This window comes from Rhipicephalus sanguineus, chromosome 7, assembly GCF_013339695.2.
Source record: "Rhipicephalus sanguineus isolate Rsan-2018 chromosome 7, BIME_Rsan_1.4, whole genome shotgun sequence".
NCBI classification, from domain to species: Eukaryota; Metazoa; Arthropoda; class Arachnida; order Ixodida; family Ixodidae; genus Rhipicephalus; species Rhipicephalus sanguineus.
Genome location: NC_051182.1, coordinates 98044881 through 98068704, shown reverse-complemented (window position 1 = coordinate 98068704; position 23824 = coordinate 98044881). Strand labels below are relative to the sequence as shown.

The window sequence follows — 23824 nt, the reverse complement described above, 5'->3', positions numbered from 1 at the left end:
TTGGGACCACTTCCAAACGAACGTTGACTGTCTCTTGGCTAAGTTCGACCGTAACGGAGCTTGAAAGGCAGCTTTGCCGCAATACGGGGGTGTGTTGAGGTGAAGCATATTGAAAATCAGAAGGGGTCACTTTCAACCGGACGTTGACTGCATTCGTCTTTCGCAAGTTCGAATAGTTCGAATAGTAAAATTTCAGTGCGAATCGAATCGAATAGCAAACACTATTCGAAAAATATTCGAAATTTCGAATATTCGCACACCCCTACGAATAACGCAAAATGGCTGTTGCGTATGTCATGAAATGATGCTGCTTTCGCCAACTCCTAATCAGCTTCTCGTTTACACAGAAATCACGCTGCGCGGCACAATTGCTCGAGTTCTCGGCAAAAAGTATCACTTGGCGCTTGAAGTCAGCTGTGTAACTCTGCCGACGTTACATCGTCGCAACCACGCACAAGCAGATGCGAACCGTCACTGCCGTCACCCCATCATGCTGGTCGTACAACGAACAAAGAGCGAGGCGGCGAGGCCTCAGGCCAGTGCCAGTGCGACTGCGCGCTGGCAGGCGGCACCGCAGCACGGCTAGCGGGCTAGGGACTTCACAGCCTACCTAGGGAAATCATGGGTTTCATCGCACACAGGGCGGAGCGGCTGCATTTCACGGGGGCTTTGAAAAGGCGGTATGCGGCTATAGCATCAATAACCTTTTTCTTAATTACTTAGTCGGAAAAGGGGGGCGGGCGTGGTCTTTATTCCAGATTTTATGGTATATAACGGGCATATGTAGCAGGAACTGCTTGAAGAACAGTGGGTGCAGCAGTTGAACGCCATAAGCTTGGCGCTTTTAGTTCGCGAATATACAGTAATACCTCGTTAACTCGAAGTCGTAAAAACCGGTGAAAATTTCGAGATAAGCGGATTTTTGAGATAAGCAGAGTTTCGGAAATTGCCAGGAAAAATCGAGCTCTTTCCAGAAAAATAACTACTACTTACCGGTAGAGCTGTGCGAATAGCAAAATTTTGGGTGCGAAGCGAATTCGAATATTGAAGTGTGAGTGCGAATCGAATATTTTTCGAATAATTCGAAGCGAAATTGCAGAAAAAAAAGTTAGAGAGGATTCCTAAGCATATTCTTATGAGACAGCAACACGAAAGTGTATCTTTTCGCTAGATTGATCAAGCACTGGCGGGGTGGTGTTTCATAGTTGTCTTATCAAGAATGAGGCAATGTAGAGGCCGAATTCTATTTATGTACATGATTTGGTTCAACCAAAGTGTTGCCGACAACACTTTACACGTGATAGGCAAAGATGCCATTTCCTCAGCCTCTCCTCCTCTTTCAACTTCTGTGGAAGCCCAACTGATGTGGCGGACAAGGGTCTGCTTCCTTCAAGGGGTCATGAACCACTTTTCCAAGTAATGATCTAATGACCTCAGTATCGGAGTGTACTGCCTCCCGAATCGATTGCCGCAAAAATTTCTCGAATACGTCAAGAATCAGCGGAGTTACGAGGGTTTGGCGCACGCTCCCAGCGCTTTCTCTCTTTTCTCGTGCCGACGAGCGCACTGGAAGCTAGACAGGGAGGGATGGCATGGGGGAAAGAAGTTACGTCAGCGCGCGTCATGAAACGCGATCGCTATCCCGCTGTGATTCGCTTGCGCGAGTGTGGCGCCGGCAAGTGGCGGTACCCCGCGGCAAGAAGCGCATCTAATCCGAACGCCGCTCTCGATTTACGTCGGCTATCGGCCAATAAGCATGCTATGTCTCTTGCGACGTAAACTGACAGATCCGCGACGTAAACGGACAGACGCCCCGCCCACCGACGAGAGTGAGAACCGGCCTCTGTTTGAAAAGAGGGTGCCTGGGGAAACGGCAACTTCGCGCTCCGCTTGTGGCCATTACGCGGCGCGCACGACTGTAATATTTGGCAGAGCAGTTCATAGCCGTGTCAGCTTTCCGCAGGATGTGTTTTTTCAACAAGCCCAAGGGGTGCTTCATGACCCCTTTCAAGTCCGGAGTTGCAAATCTGCCTCGTAGACGTCAATATACAAGAACATCTGAAATTTTGGATGCTAACAAGCTTCGGCGTCTGATTTTTCAGACTTGCTGCCCAAGTTTCAGGCCCAAAACAGCATTAATTGAGCCCCCACCTCTGCGACATCTTTCATCTCCATGTTGGAACAAGCGTTTGCTTGAATACATTTGCGACCGTAGCGGAACTTGAAAGGCAGCTTTGCCGCAATACGGGGGTGTGATGAGGTGAAGCATATTGAGAGTTTAGGGACCACTTCCAATTGGACGTTGACTGTGTCTTGGCAAAGTTCGAACGTAACGGAGCTTGAAAGGCAGCTTTGCCGCAATACCGGGGTGTGATGCGGTGAAGCATATTGAAAATCTAGGGATCACTTCCAATAGGACGTTGACTGTGTCTCGGCTAAGTTCGACCGTAACGGAGCTTGAAAGGCAGCGTTGCCGCAATACAAGGGTGTAATGAGGTGAAGCATATAGAAAATTTGAAGGGGTCACTTCCAATCTGACGTCGTCTGTATTTGTTTTTGGGAAGTTCGAATAGTTCGAATAGTAAAATTCCAGTGCGAATCGAATCGAATAGCAAACACTATTCGAAAAATATTCGAAATTTCGAATATTCGCACACCCCTACTTACCGGCTTTCAGCAGCAGCTTCTAATCTTTCTTCTCGTAAAGGTTTGAAAGAGAAAAAAAAAGTAACATACAAGAGACGCTAACGGGCTGGGTTTCGCAGCACTGCCATTTTATTGAGCAGAGAAGAACTGCCGAATGCTGGTCTGCTTTGCGGTCGCACTTGGGCCAAGGAAGGCGTCCTCTAGCTGCTCGACGCATCGCGTGAGTCGATCTTCCCCACCGCTGCACTCAACCTTATTTCGCAGCAAGCGCAGCAAATTCCTTGTTTCGGCAGATGATGGCACCTCTCGAGGTGGTTCGTCGTCGTCGCCATCGTCTCCGTCGTCCCCTCCATTTGTAGCTATTTCAACAATTTCGGCGTCCGTCATTTCTCCTGTCATCGGCACATCCTGCTCGCACAGCGCGTACTCGTGAAAGGTCATGTCACCGTCCGTGGCACCATCGCCGGTGAGCTTCATCACATCTTGACAGAGTTCCTCACAGTCCGTGAAGTCATCTGTCTCCGCCTCTGGCAAACTGGCGGCACGTGTAAACCCCGCGTGCACGAAACAGTTAGTGATAGCCGCTGCGCGAACTTGCTGCCAAGCGCTGCTGAGGAGATGTACTGCTCCCGGCAGGTCAATTTCATAGCCCTTGCCGTTTTCGTACGACAATAAAATTCAATGCAGCAGGCTCTTTCGGTAGATTTTGCGGGCAACTTCAATCACACCTTGATCCATCGGCTGCAGCACAGAGGTCATATTTGCCGGCAGAAACTCTACTGTCACTGCTTGCAAGTTGTCAATTTTGCCGTGGCCTGGGCAATTGTCCACAATGAACAGGACTTTCCTGTTTTTCTTGGCCATCTTGTTATCGACGGTGCGAACGTACTCTTCGAAAAGAGTTGCTGTCATCCACGCTGCTTTGTTGGCACGATAGATAATGCCATTCGGCAGTCGTGCATTACGAAAGCACCTAGGCTTGAGAGCTTTGCCAGTTATAAGTAACGGCAGCTTTTCTTCGCCCGTTGAATTTGCTCCGAAAAGGACCGTTACCCGGTCCTTCCTTTGTTTTCCTCCCGAGCACGCTGCACCTTTCGGTGTGAAGGTACGGCTCGGCAGCATCTTATAGAAGAGTGCTGCCTCGTCGAGGTTGAATATGTCTTTGTCGGCGTAACTCTCTTGCAACTCGGCGAGCCGGCTGCTGCGCCAATTGTCTGCAGCGGCTGCGTCGACAGTGCTGCTCTCGCCGTGCACCGACTTCGACACAACACTGTTCCTTTTTTTGAAGCGGTCAAACCAGCCGCTACTGCAGTTGAAATCTGTGTGCCCCATTTACAAGGCCAGAGGATCTGCCTTGTCCATCATCAATGCTGTGGTGACTGGAAGGTTGGCCGCTCTGGCATTTCGCAGCCACACCATCAACGCCGCTTCAACGTCCGGGAACTTGGAGCCTCGAGCCCGCTTTCGCTGGCTGGAGAAGCTCTGTTGGTATCCATCCAGCACCTTCTGCTTGTTTTTCAGCACTGTCGAAAGTGTAGACAATGGGATGCCGAATTCCAGCGCGATGCTTGATTTTGTTCGGCCTCCTTTCTCCACCTCCTTAATTAGGGCAACCTTCCTTTCAAGCGTTAGCGACTTGCACTGCTTGAGTGACGCCATGCTCGCTGCACTCACGCTAAGTTGCCGCTCCTCACAGTCAGCGAAAAATCCGTACCGCGTGCGTTGCGCAGACTGAACGGAAATCACAGCTCTTGGAGAGAAAAATCATGAGCACTGCACAAAGCGAACGAGACAAACTGCGCCAAGCGTGGGCCGAGGGCCTGCTCTGCGCATGTGATGGCGATGGTAATGGCGATGCCAAATGACGCTCCGAAGGGTTGCTTGACAAAGTTGATATCACTAGGCTCCGACTTCACGTTCGCGGAAAGCATCGACCTTGTGGCAGGCGCCCGGCTATAAAAAAACAAACCAAAAAAAAAAACCGAGAGACTTCAGGCGCGGCAGCATCGCGCGAGTCTTGTGAAATGGTCCGGCGGCGGAATTTTTGTTCCACTCGCAGTCAAGATTTCGAGATATCCGCAATCTGACCCAAAATTACTTCGAGATAAAGGGCAAGAAATACATAGGACATATAGGAAATGGTTCGGTGCTGCGGAAAATTTCGACTTAGCCGATTTTTCGAGATATGCGAGTTCGAGTTAACGAGGTATTATTGTAGGTCGAGATTCTTTGGTCACGAATATAGGTCGATAGGTGGTTATGAGCAACATTTTTGGGGAAAAAAAAGGTCAACCTATATTGGAATAAATACGGTATGTGCCACAGGTGATTCACAGTCTCAATCGACACACTAACGGCGAACATACACCTTCAAATGCAAGGCAAGTGAGGAAGCTGAATACAGAACACTACTGGGAGACGCTCAACTGCAATCCACTCGTCCATGTGGTCTGCAGAATGACGTAGTGTTCTCTTCATTTCATATGAGGATGGGTGATGGCCTCATATGGAGAACCACTTACCGTGTTTCACAACCTCGTCCAGTGCACTGAATTAGATGCTATCAGGATAAATCACTTTTTATTACCCTACCAACAACAATTCCCACTGCATCCTTTTATGTTGATCGGTAGGGATGCGCTTTTTAAACATGAATCATTGTTCGTGTTGTTAAAAGATGGGCATAGTTTTCACTCCATATTCCCAGGTGATCCGTAGCACGACCTCTGATCAGAGGTCGCTACTGCGGTGACTCAATTAAAAAAAAGGCACCTGCCTCGCGGCCCTTGAGCTCAAGGGCGTTTATGAAGCAATCGTGCTGATGCCATATTTCCACTATAGTTTCATTACCACAAGCATTGCCATTTATTATCAGTCACACATTTCACATCACCCTCATGATTTTATTATATGTTTTACGCACCTCTAGTGCACAGTATTTTAGGCCCATGTACAGCCACGTAACATAATCATAGTTGACATCCATTACAAAAATCACTGATCATTGTTAACTTTCCGTCATCTCTAATGGCACTCTTTGGCCAAGCACGGCCCTTGCGCCAGAAAAAAACACATATCATCATCATCATCATCATCAGTTCAAGATGGCTGGGCGTTCAGCAAGTGCTTAAACTTTGGCTGGGTGGCTGAATCGTGTGACAGACAGACAGACCAAAATTTCTGCGTTCAAGTATCCCAAGAAAGACTATCGTCTTTAAGAATTTCTCAAGTATGCATTGGGTTCCTAGCTCGAGGCTGATTGGGATCCGCCCCTCCACGGTGGTCTAGTAGTTATGGCGCTCGACTGCTGACTCGAAGGTCGCGGGATCGAATCCCGGCCGCGGCGGCTGCATTTTCGGTGGAGGCGAAAATGTTTGAGGTCTGTGTACATATATTTAGGTGCACTTTAAAGAACCCCAGGTGGTCGAAATTTCCAGACGCCTCCACTACGGCGTCTCTCATAATCATATCGTGGTTTTGGGACCATTAAACTCCAGATATTATTACTAATTGGGATCCGTACCTAAAGTGATTTTCGTTTTGTATGCGTTAGCATCTGTTCCTGATCCCCTTGTCTGTCCTCCAGGTTGGTTTCCAGTCGTCAATGTACGCCACGTTTGTACAAACGCTGGCCTTTGACTTCGGCGGCTACCCCGTGCTGATACAGAACTTCAGTGTCGACATGGTGGCGCCGGACACGCTGAGCACGATTGAGCGCAGCCGCCGCCTCATCCTGACGGGTATGGGACGCTGGAATGCAGCCGCCATTGATCTGGTGCCCTTCACGGAACGCAGAAGGTACGTGGGTGTTTGTCAGTACAGTGAGACTTCTGCCCAAATGAGCAGATAGATGGATGATTACAGTGAAGTCCACTTATAACGATATCAAGAAAACCTAGAGATATGATAGTTATAACTGGTGATCGTTATATCTGGACTGCCGCAAAAAAATCGTCGCTGGGCATACCCTTTGTAGCACCAGGCTTGAATTCGCTATTTGCACCAATGACTAAATATTGTAGATAGTAGGATGTCAAAAACAAGACTTTATTTCTTGCTCCGAACTGTGTTGCGACGTCAGGGTACAGTAGGAAACGAAACTGGCTTTTAATAACATACTGTAATTACTTTTTTATTTTTTCAGGGTGGACTCACGCTTAGCAGTACATTTTCTAGACTCTTGAGGGCTTGGCCTTTCATTTGATGAAAAAAAAAAACAACTGAAAATTTTTGTGTCAGTACCCCTTTGACAGTAAGACTGTAGATTTGTGGCAGGAGCTCTGCATTCTGGTAACCGCATAATTGCATTTGGATGGTTATTCCCTAAAATATAATTTTGCTTGTGCTGAAAAAAATGGTGCAAGAGGTTATGCCACAACGTACATGATGCCCTTATTTTTGCATTATCAGGTTAAGCAATAATGAGTGCTCCAGAGAGCATTTTCTCCAGTGATCTGCAGTGGATTGAAATATTTATCTAGCTCTTAATAAAGGTTCCATTCAGGTGTTTGAATGTAAAAACACAACTTGCTTCTCCGACGTACTCTAGTATGTGAAATTATCTACTCGAAGGTGTTCGTAAATACAAAAATAGCTGCTCCAAAGTTCTCTAAAAAGAATTTGTGCTGCTCCCAAGCGCTCCAAAATGGAAATTCTGCTGATCCAAAAGTTGCTCCAAATCGGAAGTCCTTGGTCTCAATTATGGTGATTGTAAAATTGCGGCACAAAATTAAAAGAAACACGAACAAGCAAACAATGATACCCACAACACAGGCACATCCGCGCCTGTGTTTTGTGTATCATTGTTTGCTTGTCTGTGTTTCCTAAATTCGTCACTGCTGTTCTCAAGATCATGTATGACCAACTAGCCTGCCAGTACCACCTAAGCAAGTGTAGAGTCATGGTTAGTGAATATATGTGATTGCATGTATTGTCTTTGTTGTAGTGCCAAGGCACAGAGCCTACTTGAGATGTATCCGGCTCCAGACATGGATACGTTCCAGCTGACACAGGCCGTCATTGGCGAAGAGCTGACCCGGGAGAACTACCAGCCCCGGATGCATCAGCTCCTCTACGTTGAGGAGATGGCACGCGCAGACATCATTGCCCAGTAAGTTGATTGATGCTGGTTCTGGTCGGTGGGCACACACTGGGCATGTGCATCCTCCCTCTTCCCACTTTAATACAGTCAAATCCTGCTATAACGAAATTGACGGGACGCACAAAAAAGTTTGTTGTCGCGCAGTTTCGTTGCAGTGAAATTTCATCTTTAGACCACAAAAGTTAGGAAGATCTAATGATCATGACTCGTACTTTGTTCCCGGCAAGCGCGTGCATTGTCTTCTGCATTGAACTCTCGCTAACTCGGGAGTACTTGGCCGCACACCGAGTGAATGCATTTTCTCGCATATAACACACAAAATATACAAAAAATTTAGCGCTAAACTCGGGGTGCAAGTTATACGTGAATTTCGGTGTGCAAGTTGGCTACACGGCAATGCAAGGAAGGCGGCTTTGCGTCAATACGCGAGTTACAGACGAAGCAACCTAAAGTTTGCGCGCGCGACGCCAGCGCCGAATGCTTCCCTGATGGGCCGCTGAAAACCTCGAAGGTCGTCGGCTCGCCCGCGGAAGCGATTGCGTGCTGCCACGTGCGTGTTTTTGGCGGAGCGCGTGCTGCCGGTGATTGCGTTTCCAAGTTGCAAAGAAAGCCACGTAATTCCACAAGTTGGTACGCATCATTCTTATGCCGCGCAGTGCCACGTCAGCTTTGAAAAGATTTAAGTACTCAACTGAATTGTGAAACTGCATACGTATTCAAGAGAAATGCACAGGCAAAACAAGCGCAAAGCTGTACGCAGGTTCAAATCGTCATTTATTTTGCGTGCCTTATTTTGATCATAGTTGTACGGCAGACCGAGTGGTCGTTACGCATACAGCAATAAAGTTTAGTCGACTCCTCCCATATCGTCGCGCCCATTCACTACCTTCAGGAAAGAGCACACTGGAACACCGGCTGATCTGAAAACCCGTTGTGGTACTGCGCATACCGCGAAATATTTAACTCGGTGATCGCGATTGCGTATCTGCACTAGTGCTCTCCGATAATCCTGCTTGCGGCCTGCAAGCCCGTGATGCAGCCGCGTGACAGAACGGGTTCTGTATTGTAGATTTATCACATGAATGCACAAATGACGGTTGTACTTTTTATCATTACTAACTCGATTAGTTTATTCTGATAAGCCTTTGAAAGTCCTTGTATCATTTATTGGACGCAGTACTCACCAAAGCAAAGGCCATTTCTGATCGTTTTATATATGTGGTTCATACAGTGGACTATATATATGATGACAAACATTTTCGTGCCCCGCAAAAGCGGGCGCTCAAGCTACTTAACTTTTCCTTTTTTATTTCAAACGCGTAAAGAGGCCATATTGGTGCAACGGATATTGTAGCATTCCGTTCTTTCTATACATTGACTACTATGTACAAGGCCATTGTAATTGGTTACTAAAAAATCTCGCCCGTGTTTTTGAGGCAAAGCAGCACAAAACGTTACCATTCGCTCAAGTGCTGCTAGCCGAAATAGGGTGCGTGCGTGCATGTGTGTGGGTGTGTGTCTGAGTGTGTCTGTAAGCATCTTCGTTTCCTCAAGTTTTAGCAATGTGGCTCTTATGTTGCTCTGAAATGACGTTGCAAAGAAATAAACAGCAGTCGTGTTTTTTTCTTGGCACTCTTCTATTTTTGGAAACCGCAGGATTAGGAAAACAGTCCACCCCAACCTTGCGGAGAACTTGTGCAAAAACGAAACAGTGAAGCTACCATACGCGAACGCACCATTCTTGTTTCCCCCTTATGCATTGGTGCTTGATAAGGTGCATTGGTGCTTGATGAGGTGCATTGGTGCTTGATGCTTGATGAGGGCTAGTCGGTTCATAATTAGAGCAGAGAATAAAACAGCGCGAGGAAAACAATGACAACAAAGGAACGAAGCCCTTGTCCAATCGTCATCATTCTTTGTTGCCCTTGTTCTTGTCGTGGTGTTTCATCCTCTGCCCTTGAGGAGCTCACCCTAAAAATCGTTTGCAAGACGCTCAGCTTAAAGGGACACTAAAGGCGAATATTAAGTCGACGTTGATTGTTGAAATAGCGGTCCAGAAACCTCGTAGCGCTGCTTTTGTGCCAAGGAAGTGCTTATTTTGAAATAAAATCACGTTTTTAGTGGTCCGCATCGCGTTAGCGCGCTTCAAATCTCCCGCCTGAAAATACGACTCTCATACGTCACTGCTGCCATGCCCAACGTTGCCCGCTTTTACTGCGCGGCCGCCGACACTAGTAGCAGCCGAGCGGAAGTAGCGGGACCCACAGTAGCAACAACGGCGCTGCGGCAAAGACTTGCTCGGATGGGCACATTCAAAGCCGTCACCAAGTTGCGGTTGGTCTCGTAATCCTCAGTACGAAAGTGCAGCGAGCACACACGCAGAGGTTTTGACTGTTTAGCACACTGGCGCAATGGCATGTCACTAAGCCACTTCGAGCGTAAGGGTTCATTCCGCGGCACCCAGTGAAAAGACACACCGGTTTCCTTGCTGCAGCACTGGCGTTGTGCACCATTCGGGCATCCGGCAATATCACACGCATGCGGCATTTTGTCGAACTTTCTGTGAGAGCGACCTTCACGAGCGCGCAAAACACGCACGGCAGTACGCGAACCCGAAACTACCACTGAGACGGGCGAGGCACAGTTCGGCGAAAACGGAACCTTTGAACCCCGCGCGCCGTTCCCCATGGCAATGCCACGGAGGTTTTGTTTTCCATGAATCAAGCGGAAACGAACAAACAGCATTTTATTACGTCTTTTGATGCTCGGAATGTTCTTTTTTTACTGCTGCTAGTTTGATTACTAGTGATTTATTGCAGGCCGACTTCCCTACGTCATCGGGATCACTTCAAAATTGTCCCACTCGTGGCGCTCGTCATGTGATACATTTAGCTTAATTTCTCGGTAAGTAGGGCCCTGCTGTTGATAATATTGCCGTTTTAGAAGTTGTCATACATTGGGCTTTCACTCTGACATAAATTGTTATTTGCCTTTAGTGTCCCTTTAAAATCCGTTTTCGGGGGGACACGCCTGTTTTCGGGTGGTTTTCATGCCAAACTCAGGTTGGCATGAATTTGTCCATGCTGGTTGTGTTGTTTATAAACGCCTCTCTCATATGCACACATTTTGAAGCAGGGTGACTAATTCTACTTTTTTTTTGCGCTTATTTTCATACCGAGGTCGCAGAAATTCTCGTCAGAAATGTTCTGCGCGATCATGGTGCCATTTCTTTTCACCATTCTAAAAGCATGGCACACTAATTTATTTTCAACCTTTCATTTTCTCGACCATCTGGGTATTAACGTCGAACAAAAGGGTGGATTTCTTAGCCAGTCTCTTGACAAAACATGCTCTATACCATCTCCACCGACTCTGCAAGATCACGATGTTCAATAAAACACTAGAGCAAGTGCAGCGCGAGAGGAGAACGCCTGCACGAGCGCATTGAAGAGCTCATGCGTAGCGCGAGCAGAAAACGAAATGGGGAGAGAGAGAAAGCACGTGCTCACGTGAAGCGAAACGGAACGCACGCAGCATCAACGTAAACAAACCGGCGGCGGAGCGCCGTACGAGACCGCATAACGAGATTTCCGAAAAAGGGGGCACTTTTCAGAAAGGCGCAGCAGCGCCCCCTGGCCCAGGTTTTCTCGTCTATACACGTGGGTTTCACACCAGCAAATACTATGTGCAGGCTACCCTTGAAGCGTGTCGAGCGCGTAGCGCTGCGAAGGAGCGTGCCAAAGTTCGCTAGAGGCTAACTGAAAACGAAGTGCCGAAGCTCCGCACTACCACAGTCATAAGCGAGCGAAAGGAAAGCCGAAACGCTTCGTGCCGTTTTACGACTTTATTGCCTTTAAAGGGGCCCTGCAACACCTTTCTTAGTTATATTGGAATAGCCTCATTATTGACGTATGACTCTTCACGAGTCATATGCCGCAAAAATTTTTCGAATCCGTCAAGTCTAAGTGGTGTTACCAAATTATAGAGATCACGTTCCGCAGCTTTCTCCCTCAACTCAACGCCGTGAGCGCGCGGAAAGCTAGGCAGCGAGTCGAGGGAGGGAGCGCAGAGGAGCGAGGCTCCGCCCAAGAGCGCCGGCGGAATTTTTTTCTTCATTTTTTTCTCTCTGACGTCTGGGCGCAACCACGTGGTCTGTGCTGCCACTTCCGGTCGGCTTGCGTCGTTCTCGTCGAGCGGAGCCGATCGCACTGTGTATCGCGCGTGCTTGAAAACTGCGCGTCGGTTTGGTAATGTTGGGTGTGCACCTCGAACGCCGTAGTGTTTTCATCGCTCTGCCAACCATGGAAGCAAACCTGCGCGCTCGTTTGGAACGAATGACAGCTGAGATCGGTTTCGGCCCATACTCCGATACACCGCCTCGTAAGACGGCACTGGCAGACGACCCCGAAGCGCCGCCATTACTGGACGCCAGCATTGTTATCGGAGACATGCTGCGCCCCTGCCTCGGTCGGTCGTGAGAACGTGCCGACGATGCAGTTCCCAGCTGACGAGGCAACACTCGAACGGCTGCCACTCTCAACGGCAACCGGCGATGGTCAAAAGCACAGAAATATTCACGTTTCCGGCAGTGCGCATGGCGAAGAAAACGGAACCACGCAACTACGAGCAGACGAGCTGTCGGTGAGACCGGAAGTGCTAATATTAATGTTTGGTCGGCGTTTTTAACGTGATAACAGAATATAAACATACATATTATCTACTTATTGAACTCAAAATTAACAACAAAAGTAATAATGAGGGTGTTATCGTGATTATAACATCAGCCAATGGTAGAACTGCCGACAATCGCGTCATGTTTTGCGGACTAATACATCATTTGTCGAGAGAAGAGGGAGCAATTTTCAGCTGACTTTGAGAATTTATTGTAAATTCCAGGCCGTGCGCATCGCTATAATATTTGGCTCGCGTGTTCTCGGGAGCCTCAACTACCGATCGGCAGCGCTTTTTGAGCATGCTCGAAAAGTGTTGCAGGTCCCCTTTAACCTTTCTTCCGGCATGTTAGCTGCGTACTTGAGCGTATTCGCTATCGATGATCGCGACGATAGCGACAGTGGCATCCGTTGCGGCAAACAGTTCTGTTTTCAGTCTTTGAGTGCTGGCCATGTGCGTGCCTTCAGAACTGCGTCGTTGCTATCTGTGATCGCTTCTACCGAGGCTTTGACCGCAGCATTGCTTTGTGTTGGTGCGCGTACGTTGGATGCACGCGTACTTTTGTCGTCGCCCATGATGGTGTTGACACAACCACATTTGTGTTCGCAGCGGTTGCGGCAGAATGTAGTTACACTTGGACTAGGTGTGCGCTGGCCGCGTGTGTGCCTTCAAAATGCCGTGGATGTCATTCACGATCGCAGGACTTGTGACGATGAGCAGTATTTTTGTTTTGAGTGCTACGTCAAAACAATGGCGGGAGTTCTTGAAGAACGAGTCTTCCGCGGCCCGCACACACATCAAACCCTCCAGCAGCATCATGGCGGATGGACGATCTGTCGCCGAGCATCTCACTGGCGAATAATTTACTGGGATGTGCGTGTGGTGGCAGAAAGCATGTCTCCGATGAAGACACAGGTCTTGTGATATGGCCGCATGGCTCTGGCAACGAGAAATGGTCGAGTTTCAAGCGGAATTTCGCGGCAATCCTAGGCAAGCTCCTTTTCCTTATGTGGTGGCATTAGCGAAAACTTCATTCAAGCGGAAATACCCAGAAAAAATATTCGTTGTGATGAGACATTTTTCGCATTGTTTTCTATGGGCGGCTGACGGGGAATTGAAAATTATTCGTTGTGGCGGAAATTTCGTTGTAGCGGTATTCGTTCTAGCGGGATTCGACTGTATATGCTCAAACCTCATTATAACAAAATCACATCTCGCACGAAAATAAGTTCGTTATATCCAAAAATTCGTTATAAACGTTTATTTGTAACACTGTATATATGACAAAACTATTCTTCATTTACTTCGTTAGAACCGATAATTCGTTATACAGCATAGACCGCTTATAACGTAAGTCACCGGAGTCGCGAATATCCGCACTATAAGTGGTACCGCACTATAACCAAAGCAACATTTTTGAAAGGTTGCACGTGTGCAAAACATGACCAACAGGCAGGCGCGCGATTTTGACTATCGAGGCATGCGACAGGGACGTAAGTTTGCATCTGCTTACTTTTGAAAATGTTGAACGGTTAGCGTCCACGGACCTGCGGTGCCGATGTAACGAACGCGGAAAAAAATGCGCCGTCACGGGAAGTCGCCGTGGTAACACACTGCGCGTGTGCGATGTCGAAAATGGTGGCGACCACAAACCACCACTAGAGTGTTTCACACGCACGCCCGCATTTCCTTAAGGATGTAAGTTGCCCCTTCTAAATGCAGCAACTGCAAAATGTCCGCGGCCGCCAACATGGCAGCTAGCGCTTGTTAGGCCTAGCATGCGTGTTGCAACTTGGCATGCCGTCGCGAGAAGCTTGCCCTAGACAGCACGGAGATCGGGCGTAGAAGAGATTGCACTCGCGAGCTAAACCAAGGGCATCACACGTGAAACGAAGTTTCGGTTCGCGGTCAGGAGAACAGCCGCGGCAACTATCCTGAAAAAGTCTTTCAAGCTTGTAAGTCCGTCTGTTGGTGGCAAAGGCGAAAGCTCAATCGCGTCTCAAAGCATTCTTACTTGCGGGGGAATCGAGATTGCACGCGCGATGTCTGCGCTCTACGACGAAGCAACTTTCTTCCCGACGGACACAAACAGCGGTAACGCGCTCTTGATGCGGACACGGGCGCCCGTACGTAGCGGAGCGCGCACGTCAAGCACTTCTCCATCGGCCACGCAATCGCTCCCCCTCCTCACACCATGCACCCCCGCCAGGCTGCTGCCTCCCACCTGTCCCACCGCCATCGCTTTTTTTTTCTCCCCCCCACTCCTTGTTCGTTCGTTCCGCGTCTCCTCCTCCTTCGTAACGACGTCACCGCTCTCTCCCCCACTGGTGCATCTCTGCCGAGAAGCACGCTCGCTCCCTTGCATCTCTGAGAACGTTCCGGCAGCCGCATTATAACCGGTCCTTCATCTCGGGGGACTGAACATTAAGCGGTATGCGTATACATGGAGTTCTATGGGAGGGTAAACGGGAGTCAGAAAAAACTGCATTATAGCCGGTACTGTACTATAAGCGGTTATGTTATAAGTGGTCTGAGCTGTATCCGTGTTCGTTATATCGAGGTTTGAGTGTATACGTGAAAAAAGCACGAAATAAAACTGGACTTGGGAGGTGACGTGGGATGGGTGCAGACTGACAGCAAGTGCATTTATTCTGCACGTGCAGATAAAGCTCAGGCCACTTATAACATAGCCGCTTACAGTGCAGGGCGGGCTATAATGCAGTTTTTCTGACTCTCATTTACCCTCCCATAGTACTCTATGCATTGGCGTAGCACCTATTGTGCAGGTCCCTGAGGTGAAAGACTGGTTACACTAGAACCTCAGTGATACAAACCCGGCTCAAATGAATTTCAATGTGATACGAATTCGTGAAATTCCCCGGTCGAATTCCATTGTGTCCAATGGGCCAAAGTTCAGATGTTCCGAACTCTTGTCTGCATCTCGATGGGCGATAGGAACTTTGGTACCGATATCATTGAGCGACGGCTGCAAGCAGCGTGCTCTGGAAGCTTCGGAAGTATGCGTGCGGTCAGCGCACACACAGTCAGAACTGTGGTTATCGTTTGCCACAACCGCTGTGGATGAAGTTGCGGTCGCTGTTGACGCCATGGTGTATGATGACGACGAAACTGAAAATACATGCGCATCCAACGCTCACCGAGCGATGCTGCTTGGCACAACCGCGGCGTACAAAACCGAGGAAGACATGATCGTGGATAGCTACGATGTAGTTCTGAAGCCATGGACACGGATTGAAAACAGAACTACTGTTTGCCGCAACCACAGAGCACAAAACTGCGGTCGCTGTTGACACGATATACTGTGGCGACGACGAAAGTGGCTGTACTCTGAAAGTGGACGCGCATCTAGCGTTCACTGAGTCAAAGCAATGATGCTTTCTGCAACCGCTGTGGACAAAACCACGACAGGTACGATAATAGCGATGAACGATGTAGTTTTGAAGGCATGTGCGTGGCCAGTGCACACGGATTGAAAACTGAACTACCATTTGCCGCAACCGCTGCGCACGAAACCACAGTTGTTATCGACGTGATTGATAGCAACAACGCAGCTCTGAAGGTACTTTGCTGATGCAGCGGTAGATTAAAGGCAATATGGTTGTCAAAAGGCACGGAGTGTTTCGGCGCTCCTGTCATTCTTCACCTATGATTAGGGTAGAGCAGACTTCGGTACTTAGCTTTCAGTTGGCCTCAAGCGGAGCTTTGACGCGCACATTTGCAGTAGCCGCCATTGCTTAGTGGTCCGTTTGCGTGTCCCAGAAAGACATACGCGAGTTCTTTTGACTGAAATAAATTATTTGTGCATATATCATGGTTTGGAAACGGATTTTGCTAGTTTTTTGGTCATATGAAATTTCGGGTGATACGAATATTTTTGCTCCCCCTTGAGATTCGTATTGCCGAGATTCTACTGTATAATGCGGCTGCCGAAAAATTCTCAGAGAAGTAAGTGAGCGAGTGCGCTTTTCAATGGAGGTGGGCCAGCTGGGGAGAGAGCAACGACGGCATTATGAAGGAGGAGGGGATGTGTAGCAAATTAATGAGGAGCAAGGTTTGGGAGGAGGAAATAAAGAAAAAAAGGGGGTCAGCTGTTCCTGGTGCATTTCTGCACTGCTGTGGAAGGTGTTAAAGGGACACTAAAGGCAAGTAACAATTTATGTCAGAGTGAAAGCTCAATGTGTGACGTCTAAAACGGCAATATTATCAACAGCAGTGCCCTACTTACCGAGAAATTAAGCTAAATGTATCACACTATGAGCGCCATGAGCAGGACATTTTGGAAATGATCCCGAGGATGTGAGAGAGTCCGACTACAATTAATCACTCGTAATCAAACTAGCTGCAATAAAAAAACCTTCTGTGCATCAAGAGACATAATAAAATGCTGCTCATTCGTTTCTGTTTGATTAATGGAAAAAAGAACCTCTTTGGCGTTGCCATGTGGAACGGCGTGCGTGGTTCAAAGGTTCAGTTTTCGCCAAATTGCGCTTCGCCCGGCACCCGGTTTCACTCACACGGTCGCGTCTCAGTGGTAGTTTCGGTATCGCATACTGCCACATGTGTTTTGCACGCTCGTCAAAATTGCAAAATGTGATGTTGCCGAATGCCCGAATGGTGCATGCCGCTGCGCAGTAAAGGCGGGCAATGTTGGGCACGGCAACGCTTCAGAAGGACCGCTTTCAGGCAGGTCATTTGAAGTGCACTAACGCGATGCGGACCACTAAAACGTGATTTTATTTCAAAATAAGCACTTCCCTGGCACAAAAGTAGCACTACGAGGTTTCTGGACCGCTATTTTAACATTCAACGTCGACTTAATATTTGCCTTTAGTGTCCCTTTAACGTGCAATCAGTGGAGGCGGCGGTGGTCAAGCCAGTGGAGCAACTAGCGCAGATGAACTCGCGCAGCGGGATCTGGGCAGGCTTCATGTTTGCCAAGCAATAGTCTACGTCAAATGGCTGCACATTTTCTCATTAGTGCCCCTGTTGAGTTCGCTCAGCAGGGGCACCAATGGCCATGATTATGGATATTATGAACTGGCTACCATCAGCCATGGCCTTGATAATGGAAATTACAAACTGTGGATGAAATGGAGTTTTTTTTTTGGTGGAATATCGTTGTCTTTTGTAACAAGAATAGATTGTACTTGAATTGAGAAATTTATGGCCGATTTGTTTGAATACTTAGTTGCAGCAGGATAATGAAAGGCTACATTCATATTGAATCTGAGTGGCTTGCATCTGGTAAGCAGTCAGAACTTTCATGACGAACTGTCCATGACCTTCCGCAGCTACGGCTGTTTCTTGTTTCAGTGCATTCCTGCCGTCTCTCCTTGTCGCAGTGGTGGTGTTCATTTTGACAGTACCTTCCTCCCACAGGTACAACATCCGGGTATTGCTCGACGTCACCGACAATCTGCTGACGTCGTCGGCCAACGCGACCGAGGCATACTATGCCCAGGGTGGTGAGCTGTTCGCCTGCCTGCGCCTCGATGCACACATCACCGAGGATACGGCTGCTGGCCGCCTGGTCCTGCAGAACTGCCAGCTTGTCTGGCTAGCCCCTGTTAGGACGGCCGACACTGAGGAGGGCAGGCCGGCCAAGCCGAGGGTGAGCTGCGCCGTGCCGATGACTTCGTTGCGTTGCTTTGGGACTTATGGCACAGTGGAGCCTTGTTATTTCGAATTCCAGGGGGACCAAAACTTTGTGATGTGGCGTTCGAACTGAAGAGAGTCCCTTTCAATATAGACCCTTTTCATAATTGTAAAGCTAGCTTTCCTGTTGTGCAGTGTGCCCAATTAATGGCAGTTAGTCACCTCTGTGTGGTTTAGACCTCACAAGATACCATGCATCCCTGAATGGCTACTGCCTCATTGTCTGCATGCAGCATCGAGGGGAGGGAGGGGTCAATTAGAAATGAGTAGTGCACCATAGGATAGGAGGAGGTGGTGAGCACATCCATGGTAGGCGTGGTAGGTTGCAGGAGAGCATGCCGACCTACGGTCAGCTTCACCAACGGTATGTGCACTGTAGCAGAGGTGGGGATGTGGCTGTGGGCCTTTCTCTAGAGTGGAAGTTTTAGAAATTTGTCGCTTGGTGTCTTTTGTGATACCGGTGTCACACTGGCGCTTTTAATTGCGATTAGGCCCGATCGCGATTTGCGCATCGCGATCCGGCTCCGTGATTGCGATTTGGCTGACGTCTGTGCCAAACTCAATCCGGATTAGGCTGTACCGTGTAGCAGCGACCAACCTGTTGATTGCGATGACGAAGCCCGATCCGGGTCAGCCCTGATCGCAGTCAAAAAGTGCTCATGTGACACCGGTATGACTTTATCTCAGACTGCTGTTCTAGAACTGACAAGTTTGGCCATATTGTGTGTTCCGTGTGGTCAGCATTGATTTGCTGATCAGGCATCTGTGCCTTCCTTGATTGCCTTGAAGCAGGGGTGAGACAGCTGCGCATATTGCGCATTTTTGATACGATTCAGTTTTCCTGTGCCAAGCAACTCCGAAAGCATAAAAATCACAAAAATTGCACCGAACTGCTCCAAAACAGCCCCAAAAGCAAGAATTTTGATGCCCACCTAAGCTTCTGTGAGAAAAACAGGCTTAGTTGATCACATTATTTTCCAAGGAGCACCAGGACTACCAAGAAAATAATGCGTTCACAGAGCACACAGATGCACCCAAGTGTGTTTCTTCTATGCGCCTTTTTTATGAAGTATCCCATGGTGCCACCATAATCTACTCTGGACTGTTGTCAATATGCGTGACCCTGCAAAAATGTGCTGCTGTGCCCTGAGCGTGCTGCTTCTACTCGCTAGTCTGTGTGTTCTTGTGCTACTGGCGCTTAGTGCAAAATACCGAGTGGCATGCGTAGCGGGGTTGACTCTCAGCTTCTTTGTTGTGCGTAGCGTGTTCCTCCAGTTGCTGCGGTTTTCGTGTCGACCAGGCCCGTAGCCAGGTATTTTTTTCGGGGGGGGGCACTTGCTGAAAACCTTGACTATTTGAGAAAAACACCTATTTTTATTATTTATGTTTGGTAAAAACACCTACTTCACCAAAATTTCGGGGGGGGGGGGGGGGGGGCTAGCCTTTCCCCCCTGGCTATGGGCTTGGTGTCGACACTACTGCGTGTGGACCTATGCGCGCGTTTGCCGTCGGCAAGCACTTTGTGGCGTCAACTAGCTTCCTGCATGTGACATGTTTCCGCGATGCTCTAGCCCATGCGTTTGCAAACTGGGTTTCGCGAAGGACTTCTTATGGTTCCGCGAGCAGCCAGAACGAATGCAATCCACTCCTGTTTTACCCCCATTAGCAACTAATTTATTTATTTAGACAAGCGAATTTGCATTGCATTTTGCATTTAACAAAGCCATCGCATGCCGCATCCGCACACTGGGTGTCTGCGGGTAGCGAGAGACCCACGCGGTAGCAGCACTAAAGACTCGTCGTCTAGTGCGTGCCATGAAACTTGCACGATTTGCGTACCCGTGGTGACAGAATGCGCGCAGCACTGGTAATTCATGCTCGTGAGCTTTCAAACCAGTTCAAACGACATCAACGGGCGCCTCGACACTTTATTCATGGCTCATGGCGCATCGGCTTTCACGTGGCACAGTATTCATACACGGTGATTTGCCACTGCTGTATGTTGATTTTGTAATCAAATGTGCAACAAGCGTTTTAAAACACGAAGAGGCATCGCTTCGTGCCGGTTGTGGGCTACACGAGTGTTTAGGCTTAGCTTTACGACCGGTCTATTGTTCAACGGCTGTTTCGCTGCACGTCTGGAATGCCTCCTTTTTTTGCTTTGCAAAAAATAAAACAGGCCTTTGTATATCCGGCTCTTCGTTTTCGTGAACACATTGCTTACGGTGTGTAGTGCCTGAAGCATGCAGTGTATGGTCGGCGGGCGCTTTACGCGACTCGCGTGCGGGAATCGCAAGTCTATGTATTAATGTATTACCGGGCGTTGTATATTAGCAGTGGTGGCCTTCGATATTAAAGAAAAAGTGAATAGGCCAACGCACGGGCAGTGTTAATACTGTGGTTGCGTGCGCCGAGCGACATAAAAGTTAGGGGTTCTGCAGCACTCTGGAAAAGCAGTTGGGGTTCCCCAAGGCCATAAAGTTTGAGAACCCCCTGCTCTAGTGGTTTTGCATGAGAAGGCGGCAGCAGACTGATGCGAAGTGCGTTTGTATTGTCCCCCAGTAAAAGCTCTTTTGTACAGTACACAACGGCACTACCGTATAAACGCGTGTAAGGGCCGCACTTTTTTTCAAGAAATGAGGGCCAATTTTCAGGGTGCGGCCCATACACGCGACATTTTTTTTTTTAAGTAAAAACGCACCAGTTAGCGAACGAAGAGCGTTTATTGCAGTATACGACATTTCTTGCGACATAAGTGCTCAATCGTCGTCACTCGGCGAGTCCTCAGACTTGAAGTCCGAGATGAGATGGTGTGCTGCGAAGCGCCGTCACCCCACAAGCAGTCATCTTCCGTGCCATCCAAGCTGTTAGATATCCCGGCGACTTTAAAACTTCGGGACACAATGTCCGTCGACACCAAGCTCCTCGCAGATAGGATCCACCCAAGTACAGTCACCAAGGCTAGTCCCTTCACACGCAGCATGTCCGTTGTGAGTGCAAGACTATCATTCCGCACTTCAGTCACATAGCGGAGCAAGTCTTCTTCAAAATCGGGAAACTTGCACTGCTCTCCTCGGAAAGCGCGCTTAGTGCTGTTGGTGTTTCGCAAGGCTTCTTTTTGAGCACACCAACGTCGAATTTTCTGCCGGCGGCACGTTTCCCATGCTCGAGAGCATACTCGATCACCTTCAACTTATAGCCAGCAGTGTAGCTATTCAGGTACTTGCCCATTTTGCCAAAACGTGAACGCCGTGTAGAAAACAAGCTAGCACGAAGGTCTTCGAACAGTGCAGAAAACTACAGCAAATGGCTGGCTGAACTGCACAAACCGAACAACGCGAACGCCATGCCAAAGTTGATGATGCTAATGCCGATATGGATAGCGCCGATAGCGCGTTTGTATAGAGATGTGAGAAGCTAAAAATAAAATCCTGCTTTAACCTTTAGTTGGCGGGTCTATGAATACTAATAAAAAAGTTAAAATTTTTAGCCCACTTCACGAACATCTTAACACGAATAAAATCCAAAAATATATATATATGTATATACTCTGGTGACGATGATGATGGTTGTGTTTCCTTGCGCCATCTATCGACTACGCCTAGAAGCTTACGTGCGCGCATTTTGAATACGTATTGGTTGAGGAAAGTGTGGGTGCGGCCCTTACGCGGATTCTTTTTTTTTAGAATATGCACTTCAAAAAAACGGGGTGCGGCCCTTACACGGGTGCGGCCCTTACACGCGTTTATACGGTACTCTTGCAGTACCGTACGCGCCCGTTTGATGAGATAGTGCAGCGAAGTTTCTTGGCACCTGTGCCGCACTCTCGAAGGCGGTCCCACATAAGGTGGCAGCGAACGGTGGTGCAGCGCGCTTATGTTGTCTGTTAAAGGCGCGTTCACACTGAGACATTCGGAGGCCAGAGCGCGCGGAATCCGCTTCGGCGGCAGCGAGATCCGCCGGAAAAGCCCATTCCGCGTCGATCGGTCCTGGACCGATTTTTGCGGCAGCTGCCGCCGGATTCCTTCACCGCGAACCAATCGGAACGCGAGTGGAACATTCGAAAAATGGCGGCGCGCTTGTGATATCGCAGTCGTCGAAGCCCGCAGGAACAGCGAAGTCTTTCCTAATGATCCTGTAGCTCTTGACAACTGCCAAGTGTTGTCGCGATTAGCATCTTTGCAATACATCATCGCGATCTCGCAAAACGGGTAGCATTACCTCGGCTCGACCAAGCTTCTCGCGTCTTGCAAATCAGGACGAACCAACCACAAGTGCCTGCGTCGTTTCTTTTGTTCGGCAAATGCATGTTTATCCTCGTCAGACATCGCCAGAAAGTTGCTTTGAGCAGGCCAAGCAGTTCGACGACCCTGCTCCTGTTTATGCGCTTCACCATAACGAAACGCGTACACAACGCCGAGCGCGTCGATGCCAGCGTTCCTTCGCGCGAAGGGACGATGACAACTAGGCGCCCTAGTTTCGACGGTGCGGTTGCTAAGCGGTGTGAACAATGTTGACTTTCGGCGGCGCGCGAATTCCGGTCGCTGTGGCCGGCGGATTCCCCAGTGTGAATGAGCCATAAAAGCGGGGAGTACACTTGACGCTATGCCAACACTGCGGCCAAGCACATAGCTGAAGGTGCTTATTGTGATGTTCTGCTGACAAGGAGTGACACCGACCTACAGGAAGCTGTTGGGAAGCTTGCAAAGCTGAATAAGCAGACGAAGCAGACGTACAAAAAGCCAAAGCAGTAATCTACTAAATCATATTACTGATCTTGAGTAAGGGCCTACTGCTCTTCTTGTGTAATCACAATTTTTTTATTTTTGATAAGTGAGATGCTTTTTCGTTTTTTTTTGTTTCCAATGTTTGAGGTGGACCTAGTTTCCAGATCTTTTTTCAATTATTTCATATGTTTGTTACACGGGCTAGATTGGTCGCGTAGTACGTAAAATGGTAGTGTAGTTCATACCTGGTGATAATCCGTTAAAATAACTTCCTCCAAAGGCTATTTCAGTGTTGTGTATTCTAAGCCAATTAAAATATGTGCTTGTCCCCCCAAGTTGCTAGAAACTTGTTTTTTCAAGCTCCTAGGATGACATATTAAATTTCGCCAACTCTGCTCCAAAATTGAAATTTTGTTGCTCCAAAAACTGCTCCCAATTCAGTTTCAGCCATCTCACCCCTGCTTGAAGGGCAAACACTGCACAACTGAACATCATGGTGGAGTATGGCAGCGTCAAGGAACGCATCCTAGTGGGGAAATAGAGGGCAGTACACGTGTTTGTTGAAACACCCACACTGCATCACCACAGGCAGCACCAGCATGTGATTGAGCCCTGCATTACTATACTTTTCTTTACTACCACAGGTTTATAATGCCAATGATACTCAGAAGGGGGCGTGATCTTGTACTGTTGTGGTTACCACTGTAACAGTATTAAACTGTACTAAGCTGTACAATGTTTCTCTCTAGTGCAACACTGAAATTGTTTACGTTCTCACTGGAGTTAATAGTCGAAGTTGTTTTCTCACAGCTGCAATGACGAGCACGCGGTGTTGATATTGTGATCACGTTTTCACCGGTAGTTGACATTCAAACCCTTTTTTTTTAGTATGGTTACCTTTTTTCACTGCTCTCACGCATTTTGTGGCTACCTTATAAATCTGAGGCCTCTGTGGGCCAAAGAAATGAATTGGCTAGGCTTTTGTGAATATTCGAGCACTTAG

At 48.3% G+C, this 23824-nt stretch overlaps 1 protein-coding gene across 1 annotated transcript in view; it reads left to right on the top strand.

Moving 5' to 3' along the window:
- LOC119399636 (probable helicase with zinc finger domain) overlaps positions 1-23824 on the top strand; it is a 96398-nt gene that overhangs the window by 20943 nt on the left and 51631 nt on the right. The window contains exons 7-9 of the mRNA XM_037666445.2: positions 6233-6444; positions 7592-7756; positions 17819-18050. Coding sequence (XP_037522373.1) covers positions 6233-6444; positions 7592-7756; positions 17819-18050 — 609 coding nt within the window. The remainder of the gene's footprint in view (positions 1-6232; positions 6445-7591; positions 7757-17818; positions 18051-23824) is intronic.